The sequence below is a fragment of the Bos mutus genome, chromosome 20 (assembly GCF_027580195.1).
Source record: "Bos mutus isolate GX-2022 chromosome 20, NWIPB_WYAK_1.1, whole genome shotgun sequence".
NCBI lineage: Eukaryota > Metazoa > Chordata > Mammalia > Artiodactyla > Bovidae > Bos > Bos mutus.
The window spans coordinates 39605677-39629874 of record NC_091636.1 but is presented as its reverse complement, the minus strand read 5'-3'; the positions used below and the strand labels follow the sequence as shown (position 1 = coordinate 39629874).

Below are 24198 nucleotides of genomic sequence, written 5' to 3'. Positions count from 1 at the left end.
TTATTGGGACCTAATTATTTACAAACGGAATGATTATGTATTTCTTTTGGCTTAGGGGGCACCAAGAAAAAAATCAAGACACTAAGGGACATGTGAACTAAGAAGGTTTAGGACCATCTGAGCCTTGTGTCCGCATCTATAAAGTGTAGAAACCTACCCTGCCTTCCTCTTGTGATTGGCAAAAAGCAATTGAGATACTGCATGTCAGAGATGTTAACATAAATTCTCTACTCCTCTATCCTGATGGAATCTGGACCAACTTCCAGAATCCACCCCTCCCTCAAACACCCACACGCTTCCAGGAAGTTGAGTCCAGGGGAGCTCCAGGAGCAGGTTAGTTTTATCTATGGATAATCCTACCTTCTCCACCAAAGACCAGTATAGGGCTGGCTTGTGACTTAACTTGACCCAAGGAGACATGCTTGCTCCTTGGAAGAAAAGCTATGACAAACCTAGACAGCATATTAAAAACCAGAGACATTACTTTGTCAATGGTCCGTCTAGTCAAAGCTATGGTTTTTCCAGTAGTCCTGTATGGATGTGAGAGGTGGACTGTAAAGAAGGCTGAGTGCTGAAGAATTGATGCTTTTGAACTGTGGTATTGGAGAAGACTCTTGAGAGTCCCTTGGATGGCAAGGAGACCCAACCAGTTGATCCTAAAGGAAATTAGTCCTGAATATTCATTGGAAGGACTGATGCTGAAGCTCCAATACTTTGGTCACCGGATGGGAAGAACTGACTCATATGAAAAGACCCTGATGCTTGGAAAGATTGAAGGCAGGAGGAGAAGGGGATGACAGAGAATGAGATGGTTGGATGGCATCACCGACTGAATGGACATGAGTTTGAGCAAGCTCCAGGAGATGGTAAAGGACAGGGAAGTCTGGTGTTTTGCAGTCCACGGGTTGGCAAAGAGTAGGACATGACCGAGTGACTGAACAACAAAAGGAAACACTAGATAAGGTTTGCAGAGGGCTCCTGAGACCCTCTCTTCTTTTGGATGTTGTGCTATGTAGAAATGAGATTCCAGATCTTGCTAAGGTTGGGGGGTGGAAATTGAAGGCAATGATACTAGGGGTGTAAAGCTGGGACGGGAAGTTGAACAGTAATCCAAGGAAGAAGTGATACGGTCCCGATGAAAGAAGCAATGGAAGATGGGGATAGGGAAGGAGATGGGAGCTCTGAAAGTGGAACTGATAGCACTTCACTATTGAGATTCATCTCTTTAATAAATATTCACAAAATTTCCAATATGGGCCAGGCACTATTCCAGGAACCAGGAACTGAGCAATGAATGAAACCTACAAAGTCCTTCATAGAGTTTCCATTTTAACACGCCCTAATTAAGAAGGAATGCTGCTGCTGCTACTGCTAAGTCACTTCAGTCGTGTCCGACTCTGTGCAACCCCACAGACGGCAGCTCACCAGGCTCCCCCGTCCCTGGGCTTCTCCAGGCAAGAACACTGGAGTGGGTTGCCATTTCCTTCTCCAAGGCATGAAAGTGAAAAGTGAAAGTGAAATCGCTCAGTCGTGTCCAACCCTCAGCGACCCCATGGTCTGCAGCCTTCCAGGCTTCTCTGTATATGGGATTTTCCAGGAAAGAGTACTGGAGTGGGGTGCCATTGCCTTCTCCAAAGAAGGAATGAGGCAGGGGTTAATCCATACAATGTCAGTAGTGATAGGCAGTATGAAGGAAAATGAAACAGGGTTCCGGGAGAGTGAGTGATAAGGCAGTTGCTATTTTCGACAGGGATCAGGAAAGGACTCTCTGTAAGGGACATTTGAACAGTGGCCAAATGAAGTGATAGGTAAACTGTGGGGTCTATTGAGACAGAGGTAGACATACTGGGAGTGGAAGCTGGAGACTAGTAAGAGGAGGGAAAGTCTAGTAAGACTTTCAAATGGATGATGGTACAGTTTATTGATAAAGAGACACAGGTGGATGATGCTAATAACAAGCAGTTATATACAGGAGCTGGTCTAGATGGAGAGGTGGCAGTTATCTGAAGGAAACCTCAAGGACATTTTCTACAATTTCAATTCAGAGACACCAGCTGAATGGTTTCCTTACCAAATTAAAAGGATCGGACTTTTCCACCTAAGGACATTCATTCTGGTTAACAGTAGAGCCTAAAATATTTCAATGAGCAACAAAAGGCTATTTTAGTGCTACTGAAAGAACTTTCTTGAAAGCTTTTCACAAACTTAAAAGCAGGAGTAAACTTTATGGGGAATAAAGCTTTATTTAATAAAAAGCATTATATTAATGCATTTCAAGTATTTTATAAATATATAAGCATTTTAAATTGACAAATATAACCTATCAAGTAAATTGAAAGGCAGAAAAACTGCCACAATTTAGTACAGGCAAACTAAAAATATTCCCAAATCAAAAGCCATGATAACCATTTTCAGAATTCCGTCATTACTGTATAATCAGTCTTGTTTCCTGATTAGAATAATTAGACCACTGTGATACTGTTTTTTCAAGTTTCCATGCACACGATTTTTTTATATTATACTGTAAATGCAATATTCACATTCGTTTGCACTGTGGGGCTTGGAACTTAGAGATTAACTCTAAGTTTATGAATTTCAATAATATTATCTAACTTAAGCTGATTGATCTCTTTCTGGCTGAACCCAAATTCTTTAAGAATCTCTTCAGTGTGTTCTCCTACAAAAGGATCCCTTTTAATCGAAGGGAGAGCTGGGGTGTTGGACAGCAGAGGAGCAGGGCGGGGACTCACACGCTGCTCTGTATCAGTAATAAACGAGCCCCGATCTTTGTTGTGACCATGATGGGTAACCTCTTCAAAAGTCAGCACAGGAGTCACGCATGCATCAGTGCCGTCAAAGATCTGACACCACTCTGCCTTTGTCTTCTTTGCAAAGATATCTGCAAATTTCTTCTTCATTTCTGGCCAATCCTTCATACTTATCTGATTGGGAAGTTCATCAGACTTTAGCCCAAGTCCTGAGAGAAAAACAGAATTTCTTAAATCACCATGCTTTGGGTGCAGTAAGTATAATCAGCGCAAATGAGTTTTGAACTCATCATACTTGCCCCAAATGGGATATTTTATAAGAATTCTCAAATGAGTCAAGAGAAGAAATTCACTCAATTTGAAGTTGGAGCCAAAGCTGGAGAAGGCAGTAGCGTAACAGGACTCAAAACAGACTTTCTAAGTCTTTGCAAGATCTTATTATTTACATTTCATCAAAAGCAGTCTATTTTTAATTGTCTAGTTTCCAGAAATCAACTTCTTCCCTCTGAGAAGTTTTTCCAAAAGAGACTTTGTCATGAAGTTATTATCTGCCATGTGTGTGCTCAGTCGCTAAGCTGTGTCTGACTCTTTTGTGACCCCTTGTAGCCCACCAGGCTCCTCTGTCCATGGGATTTCCCAGGCAAGAACACTGGCGTGGGTTGTCATTTTCTTCTCCAGGGGATCTTCCTGACCCAGGAATCAAACCCGAGTCTCCTGCATTGGCAGGTGGATTCTTTACCACTGAGTCACCTGGGAAGCCCAAAGATACATGCAAATTGTTCCGACAGCAAACATGACAGCAAGTTATCAGCCACCCAATCAACAGGGACACAGAGACTCTCTCTCTCAAGTACAAAGAGTTCTGAAGGGCCCCTCAACACAAGGGACAGAGAAGATGAGAGGATTTGCCAGGGAATATCACAAGAAGGATGGCTTCTCCAGTCCATGACTTGATCTGTGCTCCCTTTATTGACTACAGGAACCCACCCACCCCTGTAGATACACCCCAACTCCAGTGCTGATTAAATTATACCCAAAGGGCAACTTTGCCTTTGGGGTTTGGTGTAATTCATTTTTATTCCCTCTTGTATAAGAGGGTTTCTAAATTTAAATTATGCATAATATTTTGCATAAGTTTAGCCAAGTTAATCGAGCAATTCTCATTTTTTTTCATCCTCTCCTTACCTACAGTGTTGAAAAACAATGACCAATAATTGTAAGCTGCTCTGAAGATGCAGAAGTGCCTACAGAGGTAAGAAGACAGGAATACTACAGGCTCTTCGTAGAGTTTTTAGGGATGTAAGGATATAAGAACTCACATAATTCTGAACAGCTGTGAAAAAACACCTGTGCAAATACATTGTTCTCTGTAGCCACCTGTCCCATTGCAAAACCAGGAAAGATATAAAGCCATAGTTTCAGATTTACCACAGTAACCTATGAAGAAATATTTCTAAGGATGTCTTTCACTTTGCTTTCTTCTTCTTGATTGTCCCAAACTCTGTGATTAAGAAGCATATAAAATGAGCAGTTAGCCAAAGCGCTTAAGTAGACCACGGCTAACTGCTGGAAACATATATGCATGCTTTTATAAAGTTTTCTTTTTTTTTTTTTAATCAGAATGTGATCAGAATCATCAACTAGAAGTGCAGCCAACAGTTCTCCAACAAACACTAAACTTAAGGTCACACGGGTTTGTTAAGGCGCACAGGTCTATACACCGGAATCAGTTCAGTTCAGTTCAGTCGCTCAGTTGTGTCCGACTCTTTCTAGAAATCAGAACACTTCTAGCCCTGACTCTGACACACCAGCTGTGTCAACATGGCTGCTATTTAAAAGGGTGAGGCTGAAGATATTCGGTATTGACAAAAATGATGTCTTTGCTATATTTTTAATTAAAAAATTATTAATTATAAACATGTGGTTATGTATTTTACACATTATATAAATATATAATATAATGTATATAATTATATATATATTATAAAAATTATATAATATACATATATTTATATTATACAAATTATAATATATTTATATTATATAGATTATTAAAAAATTTAATCGTGTCTGTATGTGTACAGGGAAAATTCTTAAAGGCCACATTCCAAACTTTCCTAAAGTAGAAGGACAAGGGATAATTTTTACCTCTTACCTTATAAATTCTGTATTGTTTACACTTTTTTCATAAAAAATACATTATTTTGAATTTTTTCATTTTTTAAAATTGTGGTAAAATATACAAAATATAAAATTGACCATTTTAGCCACTGGAGAAGGCAATGGCAACCCACTCCAGTACTCTTGCCTGGAGTCCCCCCATGGACGGAGGGGCCTGGTAGGCTGCAGTCCATGGGGTTGCTAGGAATCTGACACGACTGAGCGACTTCGCTTTCACTTTTCACTTTCATGCATTGGAGAAGGAAATGGCAACCCACTCCAGTGTTCTTGCCTGGAGAATCCCAGGGACGGGGAGCCTGGTGGGCTGCCATCTATGGGGTCGCACAGAGTCGGATACGACTGAAGCGACTTAGCAGCAGCAAGAATATAGTACTATGTTATTAAGTACATTCAGATTGTTCTGGAACCATTACCACCATTCATCTCCAGAACTTTTTATCTTTCCAGATTGAAACTGTACCAGGTTCCCTGGTGGCTCAGATGGTAAAAAATCTGCCTGCAATGCAGGAGACCCAGGTTCAGTTCCTGGGTTGGGAAGATCCCCTGGAGAAGGGAATGGCAACCCACTCCAATATTCTTGCATGAAGAATTTCATGGACAGAGGAGCCTGGAGGGCTACAGTCCATGGGGTTGCAAAGAGTTGGACACAACTGAGCAACTAACACTTTTACCCATTAAACACTAACACTCTATTCTCTGCTTCCCCCAGTCCCTGTTCAAATATCTGTTTAAGTTCCCACTTTTAATTCTTTTGGATATATAACCAGAAGTGGAATTGCTGGATCATATGGTAATTCTATGTTTAATTTTTTGAGGAGTCACCATATCATTTTCCACAATGGCTGTATAATTTTACATTCTTACCAGTAATGCATGGGGTTCCAATCTCTCCACATCCTCACCAACACTTATTTCCTGGCTTTCTTTTAATAATATTTTGAAATCTTAAAGCAACTTTAAAAAATTCTCTATTGCCTTTACTACAAGAATCTTATGTCATGAGAGTCTCAGTATTTTCAGATTTCTTTGCCCTGGAAGCATTAGAAACATAGCACAGAGGAGTCTGAGCCTTACAAAAACCGTGTGTATTTATGCTCAGACACTGAGAGCTAAATAAAGCTATGGTCTCAAAGATCTCAAAATGTACGGTGAAATAATAAATTAACACTAACTCAAAAAAATCATTACCGATGTGGGAGTTTGTCCACACCTCTCTGTTCTATCGTTCTTCTAACTTACAGTTAAGTTAGGGAAGGTAATATAGTTGATCACAGAATGCATTCTGATGCTTACAAAAACCATCATTCCAGCAACATACAGACTACTCTGAGTAGCATTTTGCATCTGAAAAGCTATCAGACATAAAACTCCAAACTTAAAGCTGGAAGATAAATGTGCTGCAACACATGTGCTTGTCACACCGCTTCAGCATATATTCTAAAACTTCTTAGAAACGAAATAATCTGTGAAGTGAACTTTAAATTCACATTTCACAGGGACAAGATAACTTCAGTCCAATTATCAGTCAGGGCAGAAGGGATCCCAAATTTTTCTGCTAACCTGTGGCAACATATCAGTAAGACAAGAATCTGCAGGAAAGGTGAACCACAGAAGCATCAGGTGACGGTGACATATCCCAACAAACTCTCACTTGCCAAAGTCTCTCTGTGCTCTGGTGACCCCATTACTAAGTACCAGGAGGGACACCTATCCATCAAGGAATAAAAACTGGTAGAACCAGCAGATCATTTCCAGGCAAGAACAGACTGTGGCCGTGCAACGGGCAGGATAAATATCCAGCACCACTGAGTATGGCTCCCCAGGCTGCACCAGTGGTGGAGAACCTGCCTGCCAGTGCAGGGACAGAAGAGCTGAGTTCCATCCCTGGGTTGGGAGGGCCCCTGCAGAAGGGCATGAACCCACTCCAGTATTCTTGCCTGGAGAATCCCAGAGACAGAGGAGCCTGGTGGGCTACGGTCCATAGCGTCGCACAGAGTTGGACACAACTGAAGAGACTTAGCACAGCACTGAGTATGAAAGGTAATAAAAACACTGAACGCCCACAAAAAGGATTATGATCTTTTTAATCTGAGCTATTTATAGACCTTTTTTATAAAATTACTTGTCAATTTAAAAGATGGGGGAAGTGCCTCACAATATAATGATGACCATCATTAGGCTAGTTATAAAGTGGGTATATACATATAATAAAAGACATCATGAACTTCAAAAGACCCCAAAATAGAGGCTGGAAAACATCCACAGAAAAGAGGTTCCTGAAAAGTTACTCACCCTTGATCAGCAGCTCATAGAACTGGGGCTCTATTGCTCCGACAGCCATGAACCCCCCGTCGGCTGTCCGGTAGGTTGTATAGAAAGGAGCTCCACCATCTAATATGTTCTGTCCACGGGGCTGCTCCCACAATCCTGTTTCTTGGGTTTTCCACATAAAAGAACTTAGATATGCTGTTCCTTCCACCTTTGAAGAAACAGAATACAACGTGAATCCAGGTAATGCAACTGTACAAATTATGACTGATTCCTACTTGGGTTTTAAAAAAATGTTTGTATAAAAATGTTTATCTTAGAATATAGAAAGATTATACCTAATTATACAACTTCTTTGAATATGTAGAGAAAGTGAGTGAGGACAGGTTTATGATAGAGCTCCTGCACTATTCAGATCAGGGAATACTGTTCAGAAAAGACTTCGAGGAACTACTTCTGCTCTTCTTTTCAAATAAGACTGGCAGAATGTTGACAATTTCTGAAGCTAAGTGAGGCTAGCTTCACTAGTAAGCTTACTTCACCATTAGGAAGCTAATTATATATTCTCTTTACTTTTATATATGTTAAAAATGGTCAGGATAAAAAAGCTGAAATAAAGAAAAAGGTTTTTGAAAAATCTATCATCTGATCTCAGTACTTATAAACACATACACACAAACACATGAAGCAGATCACATTTTAAAGGTAAATTGCATGACAATTATATTTAGTTGATTCTAGTTTTGATACCAAGCGCAAGAAAAACAAATTTGAATATTTAACATATTTTAACTTTAATTATCACTAGAAAGTTACAGAATAAACATAACAATGTGGCTGGCAGGTGATAAAGGTTTGCTGAGTACAGACAAACTAGTTTGGGAATGCCAGCTTCCCACTAGTCCTGAAATAAAAAGGATTCACATCTCCGGTATGATTGTCATGAGACTAGACGCACTGAGCTAACTAAAGAACACTTCCCTGTCCTTCTGGCACTCCAGGAAGAAGGCCAGCAAAGCATCCTCATCTCTGAGGTTAATAATAGAAAGGCCCCAACCGTGAGCATGCGATTTCTCACGGATTCTGGCTACGAAACAAACACAAAATTTAACAGGCAAGAAGACTGCAGTGGGTTGCCAATTCCTCCTCCAGGGGATCTTCCCAACCCAGGGACCGGACCCTTGTCTCCAGGGTCTGCAGGTGGATTCTTTACCACTGTGCCAGTTGGGAAGCCCATCTTTAGATATGTCTCAGTTTTCCCTTTTAGCTTGAGGAAGCTCATGAACACTTGAATCCATGGATCTGCCTGGTAGGCTACAGTCCATGGGGGTCTCGAAGAGTTGGACATGACTGAGCGACTTCACTTTCACTTTTCACTTTCTTGCATTGGAGAAGGAAATGGCAACCCACTCCAGTGTTCTTGCCTGGAGAATCCCAGGGACGGGGGAGCCTGGTGGGCTGCCGTCTACGGGATCGCACAGAGTTGGACACAACTGAAGCGACTTAGCAGCATACACTGGATGTACTGATGAGACTATTGAAAAAAGATGTCCTGACAGTGTTATGGGTCTATTTTGGCTCACTCAGGATACAAACAGGCTCTAATCTAACTCCACCTTTACTTGGCGCCATAGAAGGACACAGGACAAGACACAGCAATTATAATCCTTATCTCATCAACAGGCTACCGAGCACATACCTCTCTTCCCCCTCATCCAAATGCAGCATGTGCTGCCACAGATGACAGCCCTTGAGGCAGGGAAACTGCAGCCTCAGTTTCCCAACTTTTTATATTATTCTCATCACATAGGCCAATGGCCTGAATGCCAACACGCAGTCCCCCAGGTCAGAAGCGCTCCCTTAGGTCAGGAGTAAACACAGTAAAACAGACCCCACATGCCATGTGCGTGCATGCTGAGTTGCTTCAGTCCTGTCTGACATCCAGACTCTTTGTGACCCAATGGATTATAGCCCACCAGGCTCCTTTGTCCATGAGGATTCTCTAGGCAAGCATACTGGAGTGTAGTGCCATGCCCTCCCCCAGGGGGATCTTTGCAACCCAGGGATTGAACCCAAGTCTCAGGCATCTCCTGTATTGGCAGGTGGGTTCTTTACCACTAGTGCCCCCTGGGAAGCCCTAACTCTACAGTTTCTAAGGGAACAGTCTGATGAAGAGATGACTCCAGGTCATCATGGGCAGGCCTAGGTCACAGATTCTGCTGCTAAAGTCATTTGGAAACTATTTGTCTAAAAGAATAAGATATATGTCCCCTCCAATCAGCCTCCTCCTTCAGTGGTTCTCCCCAGGGTACCAGAGCCACCATCCACTGGGTCTTCTAAGTCAGAGATCAGGGCGCGATCCTTGATTCCTTCCTCTCCCTTCACTGCCAAATGTGAATCCTTAAATCCAGACCTAGTCTATCATTGACCATTTTAGTACTTGCCTTTATCTCTCAGTCTTGTCTTCATCAAATCCACTCTCCAGCCTACCAGCAAAGATAGGTCCAAATGTAACCTGTATAGTGGCACTAGACGGCTCTCATCAACTAGCTGTGAGAACTCAGGCAAAGTTCTGAATGCGCTGATGAGTGTGTTGAAAAAAGATGTCCTAACAGTTTTATGGGTCTGTTGCTCACTCATGTCCTACTCTTTGCAACCCCATGGACTATAGCCCACCAGGGTCCTCTGGCCATGGGATTTTTCAGACAAGAATACTGGAGTGAGTTGCCATTTCCTCCTCCAGGGGATCTTCCTGACCCAGGGATCAAACTCACATCTCCTATATTTCCTGCACTGTAGGTGAATTCTTTACCTGCTGAGCCATGAGGGAATCCCTGTTACAGGTCTAACTGGGTTCAGTAACAATGTATCCCAGGAGAGGGGAATGGCAACCCACTCCAGTATTCTTGCCTGGAAAGTCCATGGATAAAAAAGCCTCATGGACTGCAGTCCATGGGGGTCACACAACTGAGTGCCCATGTGTGAGGGGTCTGGAGGGAGATGGGTTGGTAGCAATAAACAGGTAGAACTGGAAACAAACAAACAAACAATGTATTCCAAGTGAAATTGTTGTTTTGGGGATTAGGAGAAATCACATAGGAGAAGTGCCTAAGAGAACATGAAGCAAGTGCTCCGTGTGTGAGAGTGACGACACTGAAGCAGCCTGACATTCAAATCTTCGCTACACAGTGCAGCAGGAAGGTCTAAACTGGTCCATTTTACTTGAGCATCATCAAGAATCTCCTCTTCCTGCTAAAGGAGACTTCCTGGGCCCAGTTTTGAATGAAGATCTCTTAAAAATCACATTCAAAGCACAAGACATAAGACGGGGAAAATCACTGAAACACAACGTAGTAATCAAGTGAGTCATGAACAGTTTAGAAAGTTGACTCCACAAACAGACGGTCAAAATATGACAGTCTGACACATGTCAAACATATGAAGCTATTTTAAAGAGAAGGCTATCTTTGGTAACTTGGATTCAAATTTCAAATCTCAATTTATCTCCTGTCTTGTTCAAAAGAGGATTTGAGGCAGCCATGTATCAACCTTAGGAACAAACGCTAGGCTTATCATTTTCCCCAGTTAACACTTACCATGCTTGCGTCAATGACCTGACCTTTGCCAGAGCGTGTGCGTTCAAACAACGCCATAATGATGCCCATTGTGCACATGAGGCCACCACCACCAAAGTCAGCCAGGAGATTCAACGGGGCATATGGATTCTCACCACTTCTGCCAATTCTTGATAAAACACCTATACCACGGGGAAAAAAAAAAAAAAAAAAGGAGGACCATAAAGGGTAAATTTAATGTGCATTTAAAATTTTTATTTATTTATTTTTGACTGTGCTGGATCTTCGTTGCTCTCTCTGGTTGTATTGAGTGGAGGCTATTCTCTAATTGCAGTGCATGGGCTTCTCATTGCAGTGGCTTCTCCTGTTGCAGAGCACAGGCCCCAGGACACACAGGCTTCAGTAGCTGTGGCACGTGGGCTCAGTCATTGCAGCTCTGGGGCTCTCAAACAAAAGGCTCAACAGTAAGCCTGTACTTTACAGGCTTAGTTGCTCCATGGCATGTGGGATCTTCCCAGACGTGTCTCCTGCATTAGCAGGCAGATTCTTTACCAATGAGCCATCCAGTGGTAAATGGGTTAAAAAGCCCATTTAATGTATACTTTAAATAAATACGTGAACATCTTAGAAGGGAAACCAATCTCTCTAGCTACTAGTTGTAAGTAAAAATTAATATCTAATCCCTTTCTAAACCTAAACTTCTTCGGTATATTTATAAGATGGTTTTCCTTTCCTTGTTTTTTTTTTTTTTAATGTCTTTATTTTCTTTAAAACTTTATTCCTACTAACATTTTCAGAATTCTATGGCTAAGTTTTTATTCACTGAGTTGTGTGTGTGGGGGGGAAGGTTGCTATCCACTTAGTTTATGACTTAACAATGGTATAAGGCACTTCCATTCTTATTAGAAAGAGATGCAAGAAAATAAACACAAGAAAAAGAAAAGGAATTGCATTTTTAAATAGATGTGAAAAATCAATTCTCCACTCACTCTTTTCCTCAACCTTTAAATGTATACACACAGAATATTTGAGACTTCTTTTACTCGGCAATACGGTTCTTAGAAATCTAGAATTAGGTCATTCTAAGACCTCCTTATTGCCAAATTCAGACTTAAGTTGAAGAAAGTAGGGAAAACCACTAGACCATTCAGGTATGACCTAAATCAAATCCCTTATGATTCTACAGTGGAAGTGAGAAATACATTTAAGGGACTAGATCTGATAGATAGAGTGCCTGATGAACTATGGACAGAGGTTCGTGACATTGTACAGTAGACAGGGATCAAGACCATCCCCATGGAAAAGAAATGCAAAAAGCAAAATGGCTGTCTGAGGAGGCCTTACAAATACGTATGAAAAGAAGAGAAGCGAAAAGCAAAGGAGAAAAGGAAAGATATACCCATTTGAAGGCAGAGTTCCAAAAAAGAGCAAGGAGAGACAAGAAAGCCTTCCTCAGCGATCAATGCAAAGAAATAGAGGAAAACAACAGAATGGGAAAGACTAGAGAGCTCTTCAAGAAAATTAGAGATACCAAGGGAACATTTAATTCAAAGATGGGCTCAATAAAGGACAGAAATGGTATGGACTTAACAGAAGCAGAACATATTAAGAAGAGGTGGCAAGAATACACAGAAGAACTGTACAAAAAAGATCTTCATGACCCAGATAATCACGATGGTGTGATCACTGACCTAGAGCCAGACATCCTGGAATGTGAAGTCAAGTGGGCCTTAGGAAGCATCACTACGAACAAAGCTGGTGGAGGTGATGGAATTCCAGTTGAGCTATTTCAAATCCTGAAAGATGGTGCTGTGAAAGTGCTGCACTCAATGGGCAGCAGATTTGGAAAACTCAGCAGTGGCCACAGGACTGGAAAAGGGCAGTTTTCATTCCAATCCCAAAGAAAGATAATGCCAAAGAATGCTCAAACTACCGCACAATTGCACTCATCTCACACGCTAGTAAAGTAATGCTCAAAATTCTCCAAGCCAGGCTTCAGCAATACATGAACTATGAACTTCCTGATGTTCAAGCTGGTTTTAGAAAAGGTAGAGGAACCAGACATCAAATTGCCAACATCTGCTGGATCATGGAAAAAGCAAGAGAGTTCCAGAAAAACATCTATTTCTGCTTTATTGACTATGCCAAAGCCTTTGACTGTGTAGATCACAAGAAACTGTGGAAAATTCTGAAAGAGATGAGAATACCAGACCACCTGACCTGCCTCTTGAGAAACCGGTATATAGGTCAGGAAGCAACAGTTAGAACTGGACATGGAACAACAGACTGGTTCCAAATAGGAAAAGGAGTACATCAAGGCTGTATATTGTCACCCTGCTTGCTGCTAAGTCACTTCAGTCGTGCCCAACTCTGTGCGATCCCATAGACGGAAGCCCACCAGGCTCCCCCGTCCCTGGGATTCTCCAGGCAAGAACACTGGAGTGGGTTGCTTAACTTATATTCGAGTACATCATGAGAAATGGGCTGGAAGAAGCACAAGCTGGAATCAAGATTGCTGGGAGAAATATCAATAACTTCAGATATGTAGATGACTTCACACTTACGGAAGAAAGTTAAAAGGAACTAAAAAGCTTCTTTATGAAAGTGAAAGAGAAAAGTGAAAAAGTTGGCTTAAAGCTCAACATTTTGAAAACTAAGAAAGTGGCATCTGGTCCCATCACTTCATGGCAAATAGATGGGGAAACAGTGGAAACAGTGTCAGACTTTATTTTGGGGGGCTCCAAAATCACTGCAGATGGTGACTGCAGCCATGAAATTAAAAGATGCTTACTCCTTGGAAGGAAAGTTATGACCAACCTAGATAGCATATTGAAAAGCAGAGACATTACTTTGCCAACAAAGGTCCGTCTAATCAAAACTATGGTTTTTCCAGTGGTCACGTATGGATGTGAGTTGGACTGTGAAGAAAGCTGAGTGCTGAAGAATTGATGGTTTTGAACTGTGGTGTTGGAGAAGACTCTTGAGAGTCCCTGGGAGTGCAAGGAGATCCAACCAGTCCATCCTAAAGATGAGTCCTGGGTGTTCATTGGAAGGACTGATGCTGAAGCTGAAACTCCAATACTTTGGCCACCTCATGCGAAGAGTTGACTCACTGGAAAAGACCCTGATGCTGGGAGGGATTCGGGGCAGGAGGAGAAGGGGACCACAGAGGATGAGATGGTTGTATGCATCACCGACTCGATGGACATGAGTTTGAGTGAATTCCGGGAGTTGGTGATGGACAGGGAGGCCTGGCGTGCTGCGATTCATGGGGTCACAGAGTCAGACAGGACTGGGCGACTGAACTGAACTGAACTGAAGAGCTTCCCTGGTAGCTCAGAGGGTAAAGAACCTGCCTGCCATGCAGGAGACTCAGATTCTATCCCTAAGTCAGGAAGATCCCCTGGAGAAGGGAATGGCAACCCACTCCAGTATTCTCACCTGGAGAAGTCCATGGACAGAGGAGCCTGGTGGGATATAGTCCATGGAGTCAGGAAGAGTTGGACATGACTGAGTGGTTAACACTTTCAAGATATGTTTGTACAGGCGAAAACCATGGGCTTTTTCTAGTATTCATAGAATTTCTAAAATCATGACTCAGTCGACAATTCACAATAAAGTAAGGGGGTACCAGATTGAAACTATTAATGTATCTTTGCAAACTACAGTACAACCATTTCTACTACCAATAAGTCTCCTACTTCCTAGCAGGGGCTTGTTGGAGAATTCACTCCACAAACATAGTCAGTAAATGTTACTAGTGAGTGTATTACCCCTCCCTGTGTGTTAAGGCAGGGGAAAGTGAAAGTGTTAGTTGCTCGACTCTTTGCGACCCCAGGGACTGTAGACTGCCAGGCTCCTCTGTCCATGTATTCTCCAGGCAAGAATACTGGAGTGGGTGGCCATGCCCTCCTCCAAGGGATATTCCAAACCCAGGGATCAAACCCATGTCTCCTGCATTGCAGGCAGATTCCTTACGATTGAATCATCAGAGGGAGGCTGACAATGACTGTTCCAAGACAAACCAATCTTTTTTAAAGAAGTACACGCTCTTTATTAATTCCAATAAATATTCCAAACTTCGCCTTTAAAAAATTCTAATGTGTAACTGTAGATCTTGACTGGGGGGAAAAAAAAGAGTGTAGAGAAATTGCTTTTTTTTCCAACATACCTGACAAAGCCAAATAGTTGATGTCATGTCCAGCCACCTTGGAGAACCTTCCTGACTGGCCGAATCCACTCAACCTGGCATAGATAAGCCTTGGGTTCTCCTTCTGCAGAATCTCGGGACCGAGCTGGAGTTTTTCCATTACCCCTTAAGAGAAAAGTTACATTTATTTTTTAAGGACAGCATGAATTGAAGATGGGTATAATCCCTTCTTTGTGGCAAATATAAAACAGCACTTTTTTGCAAGGAAAACTGGTAACATTTGTTGTGAGTTTATAATGAACGTATTGCCAGTAATTAAGAACCCAGACAGTGAAGCCCCCATTTCTGGAATGTGTGGCAGATCCCCCCACCCCAAGAATGCTATTTCCCTTCAGCACTGCCCTACATCCCTGCAGGCATACCCAAGCATCTTCAGAGTAGACATTCCATCCCTTCAGTCAGCCCCTTCAGAGTTTCCCCAGTTTGCTCCTAAGTAATTTATTAGAAATGGTCTGTTCTTTTGGAAGTTACTCTGGGTCTTTAATTGATCAAAAATTCACTTTTGGAAGCTGCTTTTCCTTTCAGGACCTCTTTTATGTCTATGCCTGCATGGGTGCCTGCTATACTTATGCATGTATATATTCCAGCTTCCCAAACAGCTCAGATGCTCCTCTGGCAGGATTCATGCCTCATCTGTTTCCACAGCCTCTAACATGCCCAGCAGTTCCTCTACAAAAAGGCTCAGTATAAATATCTGGTGGAAGAAGGGTTAGCAACAGCAGCATTTAATCGCTCTTAAGTTATCAGTGAGTACAGCTGACCCTTGAACAAGGTGAGTTTGAACTGTTTGGGTCCACTGACATGCAGTTTTTCAAAAGTAAATACTACAGTATTACACAGTCTGTGGTTGATGGATGCCGAGGAACTGTGGAGGACCACTGTAACTAAAGTACAGATTAGCCCTGGTTTGTTCAAGGGTCAATCAATATTTATTCTGCTAAAGCCAGGGAACCTAAGGAGTCCTGGGGTTAAAGATATAAAATTAGATAATAAAACTCACTGACTTTGTCTCCACAAAGCTATGATAAGTTACAAAAGGATTCTATTCCTAGACTGGTGGTTACCAAGGGTGAAGGATAGGAGAGGGATGAATTGGGAGCTTGGTATTAGCAGATGCAAACAAGTATATACAGAATGAATAAACAATAAGGTTCTACTATATAGCATAGGAAGCTCTATTCAATATCCTGTGATAAACCTGTGATAAATGGAAAATATGAAAAAGAATATATATGTAACTCAGTGGCTCTGCTGTACAGCAGTAATTAACACAACATTGTAAATCAACCATACTTCAATTAAAAATAAACTCTATTTCTCTAACTAGAAAGACATCAGCCTCAATCCACCCCAACACCCCCTGCAGCTATATCTGTATTCACAGCTCCACCTCTCCCCTAATACTAAGACAAATGATTTACCCATGTGGAGCCTCCTTCAATTTCAAGTTGTGTATTATTAAATTATAATATAATCCTGATTACTAAATTATTATTGTTATAATCTCAGATCTGAGGGTGGATTCACTCACACATTTAAATACACCTGGTGCCCGACATAGCCGATTCATTCCCCGTTTACCGACTTCCAGCTATATACCAAATGGGATTTGTACTTGAGCAAGAGCAGGTGTCTGAGGAAAGATCAAAGTGGTGCTAGACCCAAACATCAGCTTTAAAAGGCTGTTACAACTGTTATCAATGAAGCTGCAGCAGGCGTGCAAAGAATCCAGAAGTCACAGAAAGGAGGAAGAATGATGGGACTGATGATAATTGAAAGCTGGTGGTGGAAAAGGAAGATTTGGGAGCCTAGACAAAGGTAGGAGTTTTTCATTCAGGCAACTGGGTGGACATTGGTTCTATTCACTGAAATGATACAGAAAGAGGAGAGGACATTTTAGTAGGGAAGACGTGGGGCTCAGTTTGGAATATGTGGAAGCTGCAGTGCCCAGGAGACGGTCAGATAGAAGTGGGCAGAACTTGCCTATTCTGGAAGTCTGTGGCTCTAAAAGAAGGGGGCACAGTTATAGACTTGGCCATCACCTGCCTATAAAAAATAAAAAGAGAAATGGATAAGGGTTGCAAGAAACAGAGTGTAAAGGAAATTGAGCAGAAGCTGGAACCTGAACACCAGCATTTAAGGCAGCAGGTGTTCGCCTGGATTTACCCCGGTACACCAAGCTCCAAAATTTAGCAAAGTTTGACTATGAACCTACATGCAGTTTTCCAGGGAGAGAATCTATGGCTTTCGTTTGTTTCTCATAGGGTTCACGACCTTCACGTAATTAAGAAACGCAAATACAAAAGAGTAACTAAAAAAGGGGGGGAACTTGGGAAGGAGTCAGAGAGAGGTATAAGAAAAGTGAGGACATCAGCATTATCTCGGACTCTCAAGAGTGGAAGATCGTCTCAGGGGGCGAACGATCAGCAACATCAAATGCAACAGCAAGGTCTAGAAAGTAGGGACGGAAAGGGTTCGGGTGGCAACAGGGCAAAGGTATGCGGGGTGCAGCCCCAAACGGTCCGGCGCGGCGACCTCCCTTCTGCGGGGACCGTCCCCTCTCTGGCCCCGCGTAGGGGCAGGAGGCTCACCGGGGCGGAAAGGTTCCAGCATCACGTCCGCCCGGGCGCACAAGCGCCGCAGCACCGCCGCTCCCCGCGGCTGCTTCAGGTCCACCACCAGAGAGCGCTTGCCTCGGGCCAACCGGCTCGGGCCGCTGCGGGCGCCGGGTCGGTCCACACGCACCACCTTCGCCCCGAAGTCCGCCAGGACCATACCGCAGAAGGGAACCGGGGCCAGGCCGGCGAGTTCCACGACTGTGATGCCCCTAAGCGCCATGGGCCCAGCGTCTCCTTCCCAAACCGAAGAAGCAGCAGCTGCCTGAACTTCGGTTTCTACAGCCCAGGCCCTGGGCGCACGCTCCCTCCCTCGTGGCCCCGCCCCCACGCGTCTGCGCGCAGCCGCAGAGCCTGCGAAATAGTGCGTCTTCGGACCGCCTCCGGATCTGGGCTGTTAGTGGCCTGAGGTGGCTTAGATTTTAAAACTCTGCTGCTGTTGCTGCTAAATCGCAAACTTTAGGGGATCCTAAATTGTGCCCTAGGGGTTGACCTGGGGGTATGGGGGTGGGGGGTGGGGCCCATGGCTGGTCCTGGATGTTTCAGGATGGTTTTTCCCAGCCGCTGTGCTCTATGGACCCGTTTATACCTCTCTGCCCTTGAAAAACATGAAAAATACATAAATATTTAAGAATAATGTTAAAGTGTTGTTTTTAGTTTCTCAGCTATCTGGGGTTAGTATCCTGTGTTTTTGCAGCCTGAGTTTCCTCCCTTTTTTTTTTTTTTTATTTTATTTTATTTTTTTAGTTTCCTCCCTTTCACACCGAGGGAATGACTGTAGTCTCATGACTGTCGGAAGGAAGGCACTCTTCTTTCCTGAGCTGGTTAGGCTCACGAGCTCACCTTTGGCAATAACTACAATGGACCCTTCGTTTAGTGACATGGCAGGCAATGTGCCAGTTATGATTATTCACCACCCACAAAAAACTTGTGTGCTATCATGGAATATAAAAAGCACATATGAGCAGGTGGTGCTCATCAGAGACAAATCTGAGAAGTTTAAAAATATTTTTAATTTGTCACCTGCCATTTCTACAATAGTTTGGCGTTTTTAATTTCAGTGCATTTTAAAAGTACAATAAAATAAGAACAAATAGCTCCACTCCTTGCAGTTTGGAGTCTCCAAGAACTAGGGAGAGACTTTAATAGAGAAAAGTTGAGGCAAGGAAATTACTCATTGACTAGATGTAATTGCCTAGTTGACTGTTTGGATTTGTTTCCTACTTTGATTTCTGGACTCTCAGACCAGGCTAGATTCAGCTTGCTTACAGAGGATGCCAGGGCATGAGAGCCACATCACTCTAATGGCTTCCTTGTGTAATTAGCACCTATTTGTCCCCTCTAGCCCTTTGTTCAAGCATGAATTTTCTAACCCAGCCCTCTTTTATTTTGATTTTGAGAAACGTAAAAGATAAATGTATAAAAAATACTCTAGCAAACACCCATAGATGGAGGTACTATTATTTCATAGTGACCCCAGTCTAAAAAATAAGCAGTACAGATAGTGCTTAAGCTAACACCCATGATTAGAGTCACATGAATCAGATATCTTACCAGCATTAAGCTTTACTAATAAGGTCAAAGACGCAGATCGTAGAGATATTCTCAGACAAAGCTGAGGTCCTGGAAATCTCACTTGACACTGCAGGCCCTTCCTTCCTGCATGGGCAACATACTCTCTGTTACTGATCTCGAGAGATAGCAGTGAATGGTCCTGAAGAGAGATCTTAGCTCCCTGCCTAGGAATTGAACGTGGGTAGTCTGGATGAAAACCAGGACTCCTAGCCACCAGATCATCAGGGCGTTAGAGGCCAGAAGCAGCGGCCCTGACTCTTTCCCCCATTTGAAAGCGAGAATGCTTCAAAAGAGGCAAAAACTGTGAAAACAGGTACAAAGTTTATTATAAGAGACACAGCATAGCATGTGAGAGAACGTTCAGAGAAACAATTTATTTATTTAAGACTGAAGCTGGAAAGCCAGGTGGCCCAACTGTAAAGGATCTGCCTGCCAATGCAGGAGACACAAGAGAGATGTGGGTTCGATCCATGAGCCAGGAAGATCCCCTGTAGTAGGAAATGGCAACCCACTCCAGTATTCTTTGAAAAATCCCACGCTCAGAGGAGCCTGGAGGGCTACAGCTCATGGGGTTGCAAAGAGTTGGAGGGAAATGAGCACACACACAGGCAGAGATACAGACCCAGAGAGAAAGGGTATGGGCCTCCTCTCTCATGACACATGCAGTAGTGAAGTGGTTGAAATCAACTATATAGGACAGTTCTTCCAGGTCTTTGTTTACCTTTGGCCAGTTTTCTCGTTTCTTTTTTCACACTTGACTGGTCCTAGGACCCTCTCCAAGATGGGTGCACAACTCTTTGTTAAGATGGATCCCACCATGTAGGACTGTGGGTGCATGTCCACTCATTATGGGGTAGCAGCCCCTCCCTTTTTGACCTCCAAGGAGTCTTCCTGTGCATGTGCAGACAGGGAAGTTCTCCTTGACCTCAAGAGTGGTCATCTTATCTCTTTACTTCTGCAGAGCTCAGCTTCTGCCATTAGCTTTGTCCTTGGACAAAAATTCAATTTTACTCCATTTGACAAATAGCAGCTATCCAGTCTTAGGGCCCATCAGTTTTCTACCTTAATACAAGCTGAATTGTGTCTCTTTAAAATTCATATATTTAAGTTCTAACCCCAGTACTGTGACTGTATTTGGAGACAGAGCCTGTAGAGGTAATTAAGACAAAAAAGAGGTCATATGTGTGGGACCTAATCCAATAGGACTGGTGTCCTTATAAGAAAAGATTAGGAAAACAAGGACCAAGGGACGACCGTGTGAGGACAGCAGAAGGCAGCCGTCTGCAAGCCAAGAAGAGAAGCTTCAAAAGAAAGCCTTCCCGTTGACCCATGATCTTGGACTTTTAGCTGTCAAAACTGTGAGAAAATAAATTTCTATTGTTTAAGCCACCCAGTCTGTTATTTTTTTCTGGAATTCCTTGCAAATTAATATATTCTCAGATCCATGGTTACAGATGAGGATCTAATGAGGTCGCTACTGAGGTTCTCAGGTCACCAAACAGACTATTTTCTATTCCAGAAAGTTACTTAGCCATGGAACCATGTTTCTTAAATTCTGGGTTTATTTAACATAATCAAAGGAAATCCAACCAGTCCATCCTAAAGGAGACCAGTCCTGGGTGTTCATTGGAAGGACTGATGCTAAAGCCGAAACTCCAATACTTTGGCCACCTCATGCGAAGAGTTGACTCATTGGAAAAGACCCTGATGCTGGGAGAGATTGGGGGCAGGAGGAGAAGGGGACAACAAAGGATGAGATGGCTGGATGGCATCACTGACTCGATGCACATGAGTTTGGGTGAACTCTGGGAGTTGGTGATGAACAGGGAAGCCTGGTGTGCTGCAATTTATGGGGTAACAAAGAGTCGGACATGACTGAGAAACTGAACTGAACTGAACTGAATCAATCTTGTGGCCAGGAATAACCATTAAGTCTATTCAATAAGTAAATTCTCTCAAGCCTGGTGTGTTGCAGTTCGTGAGGTCACAAAGAGTTGAACAGGACTTAACACCTGAACAACCAACTTCCTCTTAGCAAGTATGATTAATTTCTTTACCTACAGTCCAGTGGAGTCACGTGCCCTTTTGTTTGGCCCCCCAGGGCTTCCCTGTACTAAACAGAGTGAATCGATCAAAAGTCAGCTACTTTCAACTCTTTCCAAAGCTTAAGTCTCCTTTAATGCTCACCTGCAGCTACCTAGCATTGCTCCTATTCACCTCACTGTTCAAGGCACAAGCACTCCCATGATTTTGACATATGGTCCACATATGAATGCTATAGCTATATTATTTATATACAATAATTGTGGTTTTAATTTTCACAAACAATGTTACATTGCACCCACTTTTCTGAATTTACTTTTGCACTCCATATTGTGTTAACTGGTCTCCCCATTTCTATTCTTTCCTATTAGATCAACAGAGATTCTTGGCTTGAATACAAAAGAATTCACTGGAAGTCTATGAAGTAAAACTCATGTAAGTGTGTGAGAAAGCTGAATTCAGGCAGTTGACAGGACTCAGGCTGCTGGAATCATGTTCAAGGTCAAGTGTGGAAGACTGATTAGGCTAGAAATCTGCATAGTTTCCACACACCTCTGCCCATCTCTGAGGGATTCACATGAACCTGACTCTGAGTCAGAAGGATAGAGGTACTAAATTGAAGGGTCTCCCACTGACACGTAGGATGGGATCATTAAAATTAAAACCATGACTGTGGTGGGTTGTGTTGACTGAAAAAAAAAAAAAAGCACAATGTGAGAGATGCGAGTTAAACTTTATTTGGGGGCAAAATGAGGACTGCAGCCTGGGAGACAGCACCTCAGATAGCTCTGATAGACTGCTCCAAAGAAGTAGTCTGGGAAGGTCAACATGTAAGATTTTGGTGAAGGGGTAGTTCAGTGAAGTTAAGCACTTACATTACAAAAGTTTTCTGCTAGTCATAAGGACCTGATGACCTAGATATGAAGAAATGCAGAGACTGGGATTATGAAATCAGTCCCTGTAAATATTTGGCTGTTTAAAGACATCTTCCTCTAGCCTCCTTGGAACACAGAGTGTCTCCTTTTCCACCCTGAATTCACCTCAGGGGATGTTGAAAGTTGCCAGCTGCAGCAGCACACAGCTCGATATCCTTGGGACACATGGCAAATGCCCTTGTTGTTGTTGTTCAGTCAGTCAGCCAGCTCAGTCGCTCAATTGTGTCTGACTTTCCGTGACGCAGTGGACCACAGCATGCCAGGCCTCCCTGTCCATCAGCAACTCCCAGAGTCTACTCAAACTCATCTCCATTTTGTCAGTGGTGCCATCCAACCATCTCGTCCTCTGCCATCCCCTTCTCCTCCTGCCTTCAATCTTTCCCAGCTTCAGGGTCTTTTCAAATGAGTCAGCTCTTTGCATCAAATGGCCAAAGTATTGGAGTTTCAGTTTCAACATCAATCCTTCCAGTGAATACTCAGGACTGATCTCCTTTAGGATGGACTGGTTGGATCTCCTTGCAGTCCAAGGGACTCTCAAGAGTCTTCTCCAACACCACAGTTCAAAAGCATCAATTCTTCAGCTCTCAGCTTTCATTATAGTCCAACTTTCACATCCATACATGACTACTGGAAAAACCATAGCCTTGACGAGATGGACCTTTGTTGGCAAAGTAATGTCTCTGCTTTTCAATATGCTGTCTAGGTTGGTCATAACTTTCCTTCCAAGTAAGTAAGTGTCTTTTAATTGCATGGCTGCAGTCACCATCTGCAGTGATTTTGGAGCCCCAAGATCAGCCACTGTTTCCACTGTTTCCCCATCTACTTCCCATGAAGTGATGGGACCAGATGCCATGATCTTAGTTTTCCAAATGTTGAGCTTTAAGCCAACTTTTTCACTTTCCTCTTTCACTTTCATCAAGAGGCTTTTTAGTTCCTCTTCACTTTCTGCCATAAGGGTGGTGTCATTTGCATATCTGAGGTTATTGATATGTCTCCTGGCAATCTTGATTCCAGCTTGTGCTTCTTCCAGCCCAGGGTTTCTTATGATGTACTCTGCATATAAGTTAAATAAGCAGGGTGACAATATACAGCCTTGACGTACTCCTTTTCCTATTTGGAACCAGTCTGTTGTTCCATGTCCACTTCTAACTGTTGCTTCCTGACCTGCATATAGGTTTCTCAAGAGGCAGGTCAGGTGGTCTGGTATTCCCATCTCTTTCAGAATTTTCCACAGTTTCTTGTGATCCACACAGTCAAAGGCTTTGGAATAGTCAATAAAGCAGAAGAAGATGTTTTTCTGGAACTCTCTTGCTTTTTTAATGATCCAGCAGATGTTGGCAATTTGGTCTCTGGTTCCTCTGCCTTTTCTAAAACCAGCTTGAACATCTGGAAGTTTACGGTTCACATGTTGTTGAAGCCTGGCTTGGAGAATTTTGAGCATTACTTTACTAGCGTGCGAGATGAGTGCAATTGTGTAGCAGTTTGAGCATTCTTTGGCATTATCTTTCTTTGGGATTGGAATGAAAACTGCCCTTTTCCAGTCCTGTGGCCACTGCTGAGTTTTCCAAATTTTCTGGCATATTGAGTGCAGCACTTTCACAGCATCATCTTTTAGGATTTGAAATAGCTCAACTGGAATTCCAACACCTGCACTAGCTTTGTTCATAGTGATGCTTCCTAAGGCCCACTTGACTTCACATTCCAGGATGTCTGGCTCTAGGTGAGTGATCACACTGTTGTGATTATCTGGGTCATGAAGATCTTTTTTTGTACAGTTCTTCTGTGTATTCTTGCCACCTCTTCTTAATATCTTTTGCTTCTGTTAGGTCCATACCATTTCTGTCCTTTATCGAGCCCATCTTTGCATGAAATGTTCCCTTGGTATCTCTAATTTTCTTGAAGAGATCTCTAGTCTTTCCCATTCTATTGTTTTCCTCTATTTCTTTGCACTGATCACTGAGGAAAACTGTATCTCTCCTTGCTATTTTTTGGAACTCTGCCTTCAAATGGGTATATCTTTCCTTTTCT

The 24198-nt window shown here is 42.8% G+C and overlaps 1 protein-coding gene across 1 annotated transcript; it reads right to left on the bottom strand.

The window, feature by feature from the left end:
* Positions 1 to 2218: 2218 nt before the first annotated feature.
* AMACR (alpha-methylacyl-CoA racemase) lies at positions 2219 to 17935 on the bottom strand. The gene is made up of 5 exons (XM_005887710.3): positions 17594 to 17935; positions 14964 to 15107; positions 10814 to 10974; positions 7242 to 7428; positions 2219 to 2977 (listed from the first exon to the last, which is right to left on the bottom strand). Exons 1-5 carry the CDS (start codon positions 17838 to 17840, stop codon positions 2568 to 2570), a joined length of 1149 nt encoding a protein of 382 aa, XP_005887772.2. The 5' UTR covers positions 17841 to 17935; the 3' UTR covers positions 2219 to 2567.
* Positions 17936 to 24198: the final 6263 nt, after the last annotated feature.